The following is a 14633-nucleotide window of genomic DNA, read 5'->3' as shown; positions in this document are numbered from 1 at the left end:
ATTGTGATTAGGAAAGCTTAACATCAGATGTAAATAACCATTAACTGCCAAAAGATAAAGTTTACATTGAAATGAGAATTGTAGTGGAAACTTGATGGGAGCTATAGCCTTGTAACAGATGATATTCATAATTATTAAGAAAGTTACAATAAAATTAGTAAATTTACATACGAAACTAACATGATTATAAGATATTTTTAAATATATTAATTTTTTAAAATAACTGTACAAATTAGTTATGGAATACAGAGAAGATAGTAAATTAGATTGGATTTAACATCCACCTGAAATTTGTAATAATTAAAGCTATTGGAATTAAGCAAAGCCATAAGTTTTAAATAAAATTATTAATTATATTTAAAACTTATGGTTAATAATTATATTTAAACTGAAATACTTTTGTTATTTAAAAATAAATTTGTTAAGTGTACATCTTTTCACATTAATACAAGCAACAAAAATTAATATAATTAGTTTATAGTTGAGAAATTCTTATATAATATATAATTTTCAACAAAATTATTTTATATTTTTAGAGAAGATCTTGAAAGTGCAAGTGATAAAACTTTAGCAACAGCTTCTGCTGTAGCTACTATTTTAAAGCAATATGGGAGCAAAAGTACTCATGTTTTGAATGTGACTGATAGGTGCCCAACTTTTGTTTCTAAAGAAAAAGGTAGACTTCGTATTTTGCAAAGAAACAAAAAGGTACAACTTCTAATTATTTACACATTATTACAGAATTAATATATTCATTAAGTAATTTATATTTTAGTTTTTAAATTTATATTTGGTATTTTAATACAGTAAAACCTGACTAAAACAAAAACTGAATAAAACTGAAGCTTATCTAAATAGAAAAAACTTTGGAATGGGAAAATTTTTCTGTGGTAAATTTTATTATAAGCTAGAAACCTATCTGTTGCAGAAATGGAAGAGGTTATTTGATATCAAGAATGTATCTTAACCTGAATAAAGAGGAAAATTAAGATTTTATTTGTATACAGATAAGTAAAATTCCCTTCAGGTTTAGCAAACTGTATTCCAAGAACAATTTTCAACTTCTTCAGAGAAATGTCACATAATAAGGGAATATATGAACTCAAGATTTTTGTTAATATTAGTTTTTAAATTAACCAGGAGTAGAACTGAATACTCATTAAGAATCAAATAAATTTTCAAAAACCGAGTTCTAAAGCAGGGGTGACCAACAAGCCAATTTTGGTCGATCGCTAGCGATGTCTTGTCTTAATGTATTATATTTGTAACCGAACAAAACTGTATGCATGCAGTTATGACTCAACTCATAAGCAGTGAGTGCACTTCGTACTGAAACACAGTGTATAAACATAGTATGTATTTCACATTCCCCCCCTCTCCACTTAGACTATGTCTATGACAACAAGTCGATCGCGACACATTTTTACGATAAAAAGTAGATCTTATGTGCATAAAAGTTGGCCACCCCTGTTCTAGAGAACAAGAAACTAATGTAATTTATTGAAAATAATGTGAATAATGTAATAGAGTGATGCCAATTTGCCTTACACTGATAGGTAATAAGTAAGTAGTACCAAGTATTTGAGAATAAGTTAATTAACGTTGTTGATAATTAGAGACTGAAGTTAATGATTAATTATAGTAATAAAATTTTTTTAGAAATTAGTTCACAGAATAACTTGATCTCTGTATTACTGTAATGTGATTAGAATTCCAGTTCTGAACTATTTCTTGATACTTGATTTGGCTTGTTTGCTATAATATGAGCTCTTAAGGATCACATCTGAGAAGTATTCAATACTTAGAACAAATTCTTCACAACAAGAACTTTTCAGAATTAGATAATTTTCAATTTTTGCATCCAAATATTCTCAAATTTAGTTTGAATCACTTTAGATTAATTTTGATTAAACCTAGTAAGAAAAGTTTTCTTACATATGCAATAAAAGTGATTTTGCTATGTAAATGAACATAACTGTGTGACATTTATCTGATATAGTTTAAACATTAAAAGAAAAAGAAAAAAAAAATACTGAAACCTGTTAAAAATGGAAACCTGCCAAAATAGAAAATAATTTAGTGTGATTTGATTTCAGTTTATACAGGTTTTACTGTATATTAAAAATAATTGTTTTCAAAGATTTTGTAATTTTAAGTTATTTATGGATTTTATTCATCAGTAGTATAATGTCAGTCAGTAAAAAACATAGACCCTATTTACTTGCATATAAGACAAGGATTTTATCCATTTTTTACTGCTTCAAAAATCTAGGTTGTCCTATATGTGCAAGCAAAGGATTCATTTCTTTTTCGTATAATTTTTGTAAACTGTGTATTCACATTTTTTCCGGATTCTCACCTTTTGATGTTTAAAAACAAAAGTATTTTATCTGGGTCATTTGAATCATTCTTGTGTATTGTCAGGAGTAAAGATGAATAGCAATAGGAAAAGCAAAGCTTTTGAATTGAATTCCAAAATTACACGAGAGCCCAATATAAGTTTTAATTCATTCCCATGTGAAAACAGATGATTACTTGGAAATCAGAATTCAAAGAAACTCATAAGTATAATTGACAAAGAGTGGATTGGATTTGACTGTTAAGAATTGGCAAAAAAAGGTTTCCGATTGTGCAGCTTTACGTGAACAAATCATGTTGTCGATTTTACAAGTTTTTTCCTTGAAGTTTAAAATACCAGTAATTTTTGCGGGACAACGTGTGCATTTACTTGCATTTGATATTTTATTTGTTATTAAACAAAATAAAATTAGAATTGTGTTAATAAATTGAATTTTTTTTATTTTGATCTTTAAAGTCACACCTCGTCCTATATGCGAGATTGTCTTATATTCAAGTAAATACAGTATATTTAATTAGAAAAATGAATTAAAGTTATTCATAAAATATGTGAAGAAAATTGTGTAATTTTCTGAAACTTATTATAAAGTGATATGTTTAGAAAAAGTCACAATGAAATAAAATTGGATATTAATTGAAAATAGTTCATATTTTCAAATCATCTATTTTCTGATTAATAAATTTTATAAAAAATTACATAATATATTAGAAATAAGTATAAATAGAAAATCTTTAAATTCACTTTAAATTAAAATAAAATAAAATTTTTTGTTAATTTTTATAAATTTAATTGATAAAATTATACAAAAGTATGCTTAAGAACTTTTCAACATTGTCAAATATAACATTTCTTGGAAGTACAAAAATGAAATTGCTAATATTTTAAAGATGTTAAATTACAGGATCTAAAGAATAAATTTTCAAATTTAAAATTCTTACACACAACTCATTGAACAAAAAATCCAACCACAACATATTATGACTTTTCATATCCAGCCAAAATGCAAATTTCATGTGGCACTTTGAAAAATGCACATAATGCATTTTTGCACATTCAGTAAGACCACAAAGCAAAATTTGTGTTGATATTCTTTTAATAATCAACTAAAATGTGATCTGACAATGTGAAAGTGTCACAACATGCTATGGATATTTATTAATGCAGATATGACACAATGTGATAAAAATATCTGTTCAAAAATAAATCAGAATGCATTGTGGTCAAGTTTTTTGCTCATCGAGAGTTTCAGTCTTTGAGCCTAACATATTCACTAAAGGAACTTTATAATTCTTTCTTGCTTACCTCACAAGCTTTTGCCCACTACTTCAAAAATTTTATGATTCATAAATTCCCAATTCCAGAGTTTTTATACATATTACTTGAACATATCTTATAAAACACAAAATTCAAATTCTTATTGAAAATCACAAAATTAAGTTATTAGATCTAATTTATATATATATAAATTCGATCTAATGACAAACAATATTAAATCAATATACATTTGAATTTTGTATTTTATAGGATATGTTCAAGTAATACAGAAAACCTGCAATTTGTTAAGTTTGGAAAAATTGCAAAGTTGCAAAAATACTATTTTAATTATATTATATATATATATATATAAAGTATACAAATAATAATAATAATAATAAATTAAATACACAATTATAACAAAAAAAACTTCAGTGAAAGTGTTCTACAGAAATTAATACAAATAGTAATAATATGAGGGGCATCCAGAAAATAAAGAACATTTCCACAAAGTAGTGTGCTCAGGTAAATTACTGCAGTCAATTCAAGATCAATTTGTTCTCTAATGTATTAGCATAGTATGTGTAGAGTTTTGATAACAGCAGGCTTATTATTACTGTTTTGCCAGGGATTAAAATGTGTATAAAAATCAGAAATTTTGCCAAATGTGAAGTGTTATTCACTTTTTAAATGCAAATTAAATTCATTCTATAGAAATTCATAAACAAATCACTTGAGAGTACTGAAAGTTTAGCTTGGTTTTTCATGTTTTCTATTTCAATTATTTGTATTACAAGGAGCATCCAGAAAATAAAGAATGTTTGGATGTAAAAAAGGAAAAAAACAGTAACGAGAGGGGAAAAGTTTTATTAGGTAATTAGTGGCAAGACTTGTTACTTTTCTATATAGTTATCATTATGATATATAATATATATATATAATATATATTTGAGAGATCTTTTATACACATTTATGTATTTTGGTTTGATGTGAGAAGTCATAATGTGTTGTGGTTGATTTTTTTTGCTCAATGAGCATCTTTTGTCTTTGAACATATATATATATATTATATATTATATATATATATATAGTTATGTGCAAGAATTTTAAATTTGAAAATTTATTCTTTAGATTATGTAGTTTCAAATCTTTAAAATATTAGCAATTCCAGTTTTATATTTCCAAGAAATGTTATATTTGACAATGCAGAAAAAGTTCTTAAGCATACTTTTGTATGTTTTAAATAAGTATGGTGATCACATTATGTGGTAAGAACATGGTGTTAAATGTTTAATCCAAGAAGATAACATGCAACTGGACTCTACTACAGAATGTTGTGCTTCAGAAATTTGACTGGGACATTTTTGACTATCCACCATACAGTCCTGACCTAGCCCCCAGTGACTTTCACCTCTTTCCCAAGCTAAAAGAGTTTTTGGGTGGATTTGGAATGCTTTGAAATGGATGAGAGGTGAAAGTAGCTGTCACTAACTGGCTGAAAGAACTGGTAGGGGAAGTCTATGACAAAGGAATCCAAAAACTAGTGTTGCATTATGACAAGTGCTTTAATCATAATGGCAACTATATAAAAAAGTAACTGGTCTTGAACTAATTACTTAATAAAACTTTTTCCTCTATTATTACTGTTTTTTTCCTTTTTTACATACAAACATTCTTTATTTTTTGGATGCCCCTTGTAATACAAATAATTGAAATAGCAAACATAAAAAAAAACCAAGCTGAACTTTCAGTGCTCTCAAGTATATCATCATCATTAGGAAGATGGCTTCTATCAAATATGATTGTATAGAAATCAAACATTGTGCTCGTGATTACAAAATTTTAAAATTAATGAATAATTTTTTCATTTTTTATATTCCATATTAATTTTGAGATTTTTGTAATCTCTAGCAACAATGTTTTATTTTTACACAGTCATATGTGATAGAAGCCATTTTCCTGATGGAAAGATTGAACTAAAAATCAGTTAAAGTATAGCTTGTTTTTGCATGTTTTCTATTTTAATTGTGTTAATGCCTATGAAGCATTTTTATTGAGGTAAACAATTACTATTTTTTAATTATTTTTTTAAATTTTGTGGCATCCTATGAGAAGTGGAACACCAGTTGAGGACTATTGCCTTAATATTTGGTTTGTTAAATGTAAATAGAAATAGATGAGGAAAAATCTTTAAATCTTGAAATCAAAATAAATTTTATTCAGTAATGTTTTTGTTCTTTTATATCATCATCATCAGCTGTAAATAGAAATATATCTGTTTTTTTTTTTATCAATTTGTTTTTTTAATAATAATAATGTTCTCCCCAGATAAATTCTTTTAAAGTTGATTTGCAACATTAATTGGCTGATATTGCAAATTTCCTTAATTGATGACAAAACTGTATGCATACAATAACACAGTAACAATTATTAAATAAAAACTATTGATTTTTTTAAGTGGTTGAAGAAAATATTTAGATGGTTGATTGACCAGCCAAATGCAATATAAATAAAAATGTTTATTCAAATGGATTTTCTTTCTTCACTGATTTATTCAGAAACATTTGTAACACTATATAGAAAATAAAATAGTATTTTTGCTAATAAAATGCAGTTTTGTTTTACACAGGATTGATGTATGCAGATTTGTGTTTTTCTCAGATAGCAATTGGCTAAGTTAATTTGTCAATATTCAAGGGTAATTCTGCACACACATTGACTGTTTTTAATTTATTGTGGAATAAAAATAATGTTACAAAAATTAGGAGCAATTTTTTATAGTTTATCTTTGAGAAAAAATTATCAAGAAAAAATGAAAATGGAAAGGTCTAATAAAGGTAATGAAATTTAAGGAAAGACTTGACATTAGTTTAATGCCATACACAACTACATTTAGAAAATTAATTAAAGTGAAAGAATCATGTTTCCCCATCACTATGTTCCTCCAAATGACTAGACCATTGATGCATAACACTCCTAGTAATGCTAAATTAGACTATTAAATTAACAATGCTTTTCTGGCTTCTAACGTTCTGAACTTGGAAAAATACTGAATACAACTTACTGTGGTAAATACTCTGGTTTGTGTGTGTGTTTTTTTGTACCACTTATAATGTACTTGATAAGATATATTATAATTCCCTATCAGGCATTTTATTATACACTTCAATGTAGGAATGTACAAAACTATCAAGTAGTTTACTTAATATTACTGTGTATTTAGAAATATCAGGCTGAAATTTCAATTATCATTTTAAATGTTAAATGTATAACATAAAACATTTTAAGTGCATTCTTGTTAATTGTAAATGGTTGCCTAAGAATTTAGGACTTACACAGGGTGGAACACAAATTTACATAGAATTTTGTTTTATGCAATATCTGCTGACACAACTCCTAGGTAAAACAAGACTATAATATATTTAATAAAATATAATTTTTAAATATAAAATTATTTTTTTACTAAAGAAATTATTTTACGTTGTTGTTTTAATAAGTATTAATATATTTTAATAGTTACTAAATATAAATATTTATTTACATATAAATGAATTTCAGGTTGTGTTTGTACAAGGACATCAGTTCCTTCCTCAGCATTATCATTGTGTAACATACTGTAATCATTGTCAATTAATTATCTGGGGAATTGGAAATCAGGGATATCAATGTCAAAGTATGTATATAAATACATTTTATAGATACATATGTTTCTATTTAAATAAATATATATTTATGTGCAGTAAATAAAAACTGCTTGATTAAGGTTACCAAAATTATAAGTTACAAAACATTTTTTGCATTTGTTAATAAATGATTTTAGTTACTTTTATCAAGCAGTTATTGTTCATTGAATATTGTGCCAAGATTCACATATTTTGATATACTTATACTATCATATATTTTAACTATGCTGCTTTTCTATATTAAAAATAATTTTATCTATTTAATATGACATGAAACATCATATCAGATTTGATTTGTTTACATAAGTTTTATAATTTTAATACAAAACTAGCCACTTTCTACAGTAATTTTTAATTAATTTTTTAAAATTAATGTTCTATGCCTTTTTGGATAATATATTTTTATTTATATTATTTAAATACGTTATTAAATTTTACTTCTTTAACATAAATTTACCTTCCCAGATTCTACAGAACAATTTTGGAATTTAAACATGCATAAATTTGAATGAATTGAAAACTTTGCTTAACATTCCTGCAGTCTTATCTTACTAATTCCTCTTTTCCAAGAATGAATAAATTTTTAAAACAATTGTGATAGTTCACAAGCGAAATGAAGAAACTGTACTCATTCATTTATTTATTTTATTGGAAAAAGAAAAAAAAAATTAATTCAAATTTCTTATCTTTATTTTCCATCAGTAAATTTTATTTTATTATTTATTCAAATTTAAATCATAGAACTTCATTGAATTTCTTGATCCTTTTTTGTTAACAACTTTGAGATCTGAAAATGGATCTGATAGGATTGAAGATGTTTGATATGTAAAATAAGGCATTCTTAAGAAAGCAGTTGTTGAATTTGTTTGTTCTTTTTACAATAATAAAATGTTTGAATAGTTAAAAAATATACAGTGGAACCTTGCATAACAAGTACCTTGCATAACGAGCAAAGTAAATTATGAAAAAGTGACTCACTTAATGGGCGAATTTTTGCATAACGAGTGGCCAGGAGAGGGGAACTTCCGGATTGTGATCATGCTTCATCTAGCACTCGTTCAGCTAGCATCTTAGTGTCGCTTGTGTTCACACATTTTACCAAACTTTTTCCAACACATAGTATGTATAAACACCAACAATCATAGCCCATTATACAATAAACATGCCAAACGATATGCCAAATTCTTGGGCTATGTAAAGGCTATAATTTCATATTAGAAATTAATTAATTTGACTAGATGTAGACAGTTATACTTCCATCTCGTATTTAATGACCGATTCCAAATTAAATTCCAGAAATGTCTAAATTAAAAATTTATTATTTATAATTATTAAATTTAATGCGAGATAAAAGCATAACTGCCTACCCTAGTCAAATTAATTAATTTCTAATATTTAATTATAGCCTTTGCATAGCCCAAGAATTTGGCATATCGGTTGGTGTGTTTATCAAATTATCTGATTTTTTTGGTTTTCTGCAAATTGAATTTGCATTTCAGGTTGGTTCATTCCGCTCTAGAAGAAAAGATGATGATCACGTTCATTAACAATGTTTATTGTTTAATTTTTGAATAAACATTATATATAAAATATTTGAGTATATTTTTTGGCATAGAATGCATTATCGTATTTTATATTAATTCCTATGGGAAAAATTGTTTTGTTTAATGAGTGTTTTGCATTATGAGTAAGACTCTGGAACGAATTATGCTCGTTAAGTGACATTCCACTGTATTATTTTTGAGCAATGATTGGATGTAGTTTAGTGAAGTTTATAGTAATATTTCCTTTAAAAATTCATAAATACATGAATAGTTCAGAAATTTAAAGAGGGTTTGATTCATTTAAGGATGATCCAATGTCAGAATATGTAATGCTTAGTATTTTTTTCTATTATTCTGAAGTTAGTTTATTTATTATGAAAAATTTTTTGAAGATAGCATACAATAAATGAAATTAATTATTTGTAAATTTTATGATATTTACATTATATAACTATAAGAAGACGACTAATTTATGGAAAAAGAATAATTTATATTTTTTGTGACAATGTCTTGGATTATCCAGAAAGCTTCTTTTGTATTTTGTACAATTAAAACTTTATTTGGTGATATATGCGCAATGATCATAATGTTTTACACCTTTACTAACTTTTCTATTTTATTTTTATAACAATTACTTTTTTGGTAAGTGTTAACAAGTGTTTGTGATAAGTATTTATAAAAATCAACACACATGATTAAGTGAGCATTTTAAACATTTTAATACCAGTTCACTTTATTATTGTGATGATTCAGTTTCTTGCAGATATATTTGATTAAATGTCGTAATTATTAATTTTTTTTTATAAGTAAAACAAATTTTTTAAAGAAACTGATTTTTAAATGATAAGGATATGAAGATTTACAAGGATGTAATAAGATCATTGGAAAAATAATAATACAGTGGAAACTGTTTTAAAAGGTCACAATTTGGATTTTTAAATTTTATCATTAAATATAGTTTGACTTTTTAATTGTGAGAACAGATTAAAAAATTTTTTTATTAAATTTAAAAGGACAAATTTCAATTTATTGAGTATTTTGAAATAGTACAAATCAATATAGTCCATTATTAAATCATATTTATTGTATTATTTTATACAGCAAGTTCTTTACATACTAGAGAGTGTAACCTGTAATATTTTAACCTATTTAAATTTAATCTATAGTACTTAAACAAGTGATGAATTTTGTTTTTTATTTTAAAGTGAAATTATTCATTCTAGTTCATTTAAAATAGCCTAATAAAATTGTCTGTAGAAATTTTAATCAGGGATTTACTTCTTGAAATTTACTACTTAAATCAAAATAAAGTTTATTATTGTTGAATGACCCAAATTAATTAAATATGTTTTTATTTTATTAAAGTAAACTTCTTCTTTTGAAATTGATGGCTTTTTTATACTGCTTTTCATCATCACTTTTTCAGTTTTAATTAGTATTCTATTGAGGATAATTTTATTAGCAGATAAATTTTAGTTGAAAATTTGTATAGTTCATTCATGATTTTCAAGATCTGGAAGATCTGTAAATGAACAGTTGACTAAATCTTACTGTAGTGTTTCATAGTCAGCATTTTCAGATAAAAAGCCCTCTTCATTTTACAAGACAAATTAGAAGAAAGTAAATATTAAAATTTAGTTTAAACAAAACATTTACTAATTTTAGTGTTTTTAAATAACTTTTTTTTTATTCTCAGAAATTTCATTCTGAATCACGCAATAAAGTTAATTTTAATGCTTCTAGACCGGTTATACTAAGATGACTGTTTACATGATTGACTGGAAAAAATTTTTATTGTAGTAATTATGAGGAGAGTAGAGTTTCACAATTGGTGACTGTTCAGTATGCCAATAACACAATGAAAAGTTCCAGTTCTTATCTCCTGTACTTGTCCATCAAGAAGACACCTTACGATGATCAACAAACAATTGGCTAGCAGTAACACTTTCTTTGGCTATGATAGAACTCAGTCAGTGAGACGGATCCAAACTCAAATTTCCCGCTTCCACGTTGACATTATATAGTGTTGACTGCTGTTGACCGACCAATCAGCAGCTATGCTAGTCATATCTCTATTCCAGGTCTGCCACATTGCATGATTTCACCACTGGTCTCTTCCTTGAGACATATGTGCCACCAATTCAAATTTAACCAATTGTGTTCCTCAATGATCTCTCTTTGGCAGCATTTGTTACCAGTTCAAATTGACCAGTCATATTCCTTACATGATATCACCATGACAAGATTTTTTAATTAATTAACTTCTGGCTTAGCAAAAAATATTAAATATATATATATTTGTTTGATATTTAGTTATTATTCTTTTTAAACTATATATATATATATATATATATAAAAGTTTAAAAGAATAATAACTGAATTTATATAAATTTTTTACAGATATTTCTAAACTAATAGTTATATGATTTTTTTTTTTTCACTCCATTTTGAGATATGCTAAATCTGAATCTATAAAATTTACTTTAAAACATTTGTCTGCTTTTATAGTTATTGTTTGTCTGTATTTTAACTGGAAATTTTGTTTAGTTTGAGGCAGTCGTCTATAGTCTGAATAGATATTACTGTAATAAAGAATGAAATTTATTATAAAACATTTTTCTTTTTATCATTAACTTGCTTGTATGTAAATTCCAATGCAGTTACTTAAAACAATTTTTTATTAATAAGTGATACTTTTTACAAGAATTTTTAAACTATTTTCTATATACAAGAATTGAATTTAAAAATAAAAGGAAAAAAGAAAACAAAATATTAAAACATTCAACAAAATATATTGTTGAATGTTTTAATATTTTGTCATCAGAAAATGTAAATATTTCAAAATTAAACAATGATATGCTATATTAAATAATGTAAACTCAAAAATGATATTTACTTTATTAGTTTTGAAATTTTTAAAAAATTTTTTTAAATATTACTTGAATATAGTTAAAATATAAGAGGTTTTAATGAATTTTTTAAAAACTGAAGTTTTTCTTCTTATAGTATTATTTATTAAAATTTAAAACTTTAGTAAAGTTTTTTGATTAATATCATTTAATAACTATTGCTTAATACTGAACATATTATCATGATTTTTAATAACTTTTTCTTTTTATTTAGATTGTGAGATGAATATTCATAAATATTGTGTGAAGATTGTTGAAGAGCATTGTATTGGTACATTGAGAAATAAAAAGGATAAGAAAAATTATAGTGTAACTGGAATTGTAGAAAATATAATAGGAAAGACTCGAAAACCAAGTCAACCATATCCAGGAGCTAGTAAGTAATATCTAACTTTCATTATCATGATTTATGTAAAGGTGATATAGGAAAATTATACTGAAGATTAAACAAATATTGATTTGATAAGTATATTATCTGAATTTCTGTGTCTGTGAATTATTTATTTTTTTACTTACGATGAATAGATTTTTTTATTTTTAAGTTCAGCATTTAAATAAATAAGACAGGTTTTTATTATCACTTGTAATAACTTTTTATGAATGATATGTAAAGATAGCTTCTATTTTATTATGTAAACAGCTGTTTAAAATTGCATATTACAATAAAACTTCATTTTAATGGATTTTGGATTTATAGACAAAATTTTCATATCATGTTATATGTGAAAATTAACATCCTGTTAATTTTAAAACTTACCTTACTTAGAAATAAACCTAAGATGTACATTTTTAATTCTTTAAAATTTAGCAACTTTATAATGTTTTCAATGAACTATTACAGATAGAACTTAATATACTGAAATCAGTCAAACTTCAGAAGCTTGAATGGAAATGGAAGCTTGAATGTACTTTTAATGGAAAACTTTATAATTATCTGTTATTTTTTAATTTTTGTTTTGTTTTTACTTTATATTAGTTATATTTATATTCAAAAGTTAAGAATATAATGTAGATAGATAGATATCAATATTATTTTTTATAATTTACACACACAAATTCTTGAAAATCATGTAATTAGAATATTGTGCAATGTTGGGAAAACACAAAAATGTAAAGTATGCAAATTTAAATCAGTTAAAGCAGAGATTTCTGATATTACTGACTGTACAATACATATGGTAACTGAAATATTTAGCAGATTAGTTTGCTGTCTAAAAATGCTACAAAGCATTTATTTGGAATAATGTTGTGTGTAGGGAAATTGAAAGATGGGAAGCAGGCTGGAGTCCTGAAGAAATTGTTATGTCTACAGGAACAATTGTTTTTCTTAATAGATGATATTACATATTATACAGTCTAGTTTACAGAGTCGGTATAGTAGAAGATATAGCTTATTTGTTATGACTAGAGCATTCCTAATATCTCTATGAAAATGTATATCCACTTTTATCCATTTATTATTAGATATTTGTCATTCTGGCTATCATCCAATAAGCAGAGCCCACAGCATCTTTTAAAATAGGTGTTTGAAAACAAGAACATACTTGAACATTAATTTGATTTTGAATCATCAATCATCTTACCATAGAAATGTTTTCAAGTTCTCTGAAAGTTTGAAAATTCAATTACTTTTTGTATCTAGTTATTTAACTTAGTTTTATTTCATATGTTTTTTATTATTATTTCATTATACAGTGGGAACTTGGTTAACCAAAATGCAATTATTCAAAACAGTTTTCAAACGAAAAAACTAGAACCTACAGTATTGTATATAACACAGAGACCAAACTTTCCATGTAACTGGAATCATTGTCATTTGTTAATTGTAGTACCACAGAACTAGATCACATATGTAACATTATAGTAGATTTTGAGTAAATTAATTTACTTTTAAATACAGTAATTATATTACTCCATTCATTGCTAATGAAACTTTATACTGTATATATATTTAATAAGTTACAAAAAATTGTAAATGAATTGTACAACAAAGTTTGAAATTCTATTAGATAAATAATTAATATTAAAAGTAAGTTTTTTTACTTATTCTGTTGCAAGTTTTTAAATTTTGTTTTATGTATTTATTTATTTTTTTTTAAATATATTTTGAAGATAACAATAAATTATTCAATTAAATTCATGTTGTTATGCTAATTGTAGTACTTGCAGATGAAAAATTTAAGAAAATCTGTAATTAGTTAAGTTCATGTACTAATTATTTTTGTTTATTTAACAAAAATAATTAAATCAAGTTTTATTGTTTTCTTCATTTTTTTTATTAAACTATTGTTGATTCGTAGTAATTTGTAAGTTTTGTTTTTATCTTTTATTTCTGTAGTTGAAAAAGCAAAAAAAATAAATGAAGAAGGATTAAATGCTGATAATACTACTACAAATATTGTTTCAGTTGTTGATGTAGTCACTGAACCAAGTAAGAAATTTTATTAATATAAGTAGTATAATATGATAAATATACTATTTTCCTTAATCCAAGAATTAGTATTTGAATGATTTAAATCAGAGATAGGCAATTCAAAGCCCATGGGCTTCATGCTATTCAATAGCAATTAGTGACTTAATTACCGAAAAAAGCATAAATGCAGCCCATTTCTTAAAATTTTCATGGATTATTTATTTCAAATTTCAATGCTAAGGAAGTTTCTCCTGATTAAAAAAGCATTTCCAGGTATCAGCCTTTCAGCTTGCACAGTCCAAGATGAACAGAAGCAGAGTTACAGCAGTAATTGAAGCATAAAGTTTCTTCTTTTGTGTGGTTTTCATTGGCTATGCATTGAAAGTATTAATGTCTCTTACATGGATCAGTTTTTAATATTTATTTTGGTATAAATGCATAATTCAATATTTATGAAGAATTCATTGCTCT

At 25.1% G+C, this 14633-nt stretch overlaps 1 protein-coding gene across 1 annotated transcript in view; it reads left to right on the top strand.

Annotated features, from left to right (window-relative positions):
* Positions 1-14633, top strand: part of LOC136981433 (rho guanine nucleotide exchange factor 11-like) — a 188423-nt gene that overhangs the window by 103736 nt on the left and 70054 nt on the right. The window contains exons 19-22 of the mRNA XM_067277756.1: positions 537-708; positions 7172-7286; positions 11964-12125; positions 14088-14180. Of these exons, the coding sequence (XP_067133857.1) occupies positions 537-708; positions 7172-7286; positions 11964-12125; positions 14088-14180 (542 nt within the window). The remainder of the gene's footprint in view (positions 1-536; positions 709-7171; positions 7287-11963; positions 12126-14087; positions 14181-14633) is intronic.

This window comes from Centruroides vittatus, unplaced genomic scaffold (assembly GCF_030686945.1).
Source record: "Centruroides vittatus isolate TY-2023 unplaced genomic scaffold, ASM3068694v2 contig_754, whole genome shotgun sequence".
Lineage (NCBI taxonomy): Eukaryota > Metazoa > Arthropoda > Arachnida > Scorpiones > Buthidae > Centruroides > Centruroides vittatus.
Note: the sequence above shows the minus strand (reverse complement) of the source record. Positions and strands in the feature narration are given on the sequence as shown.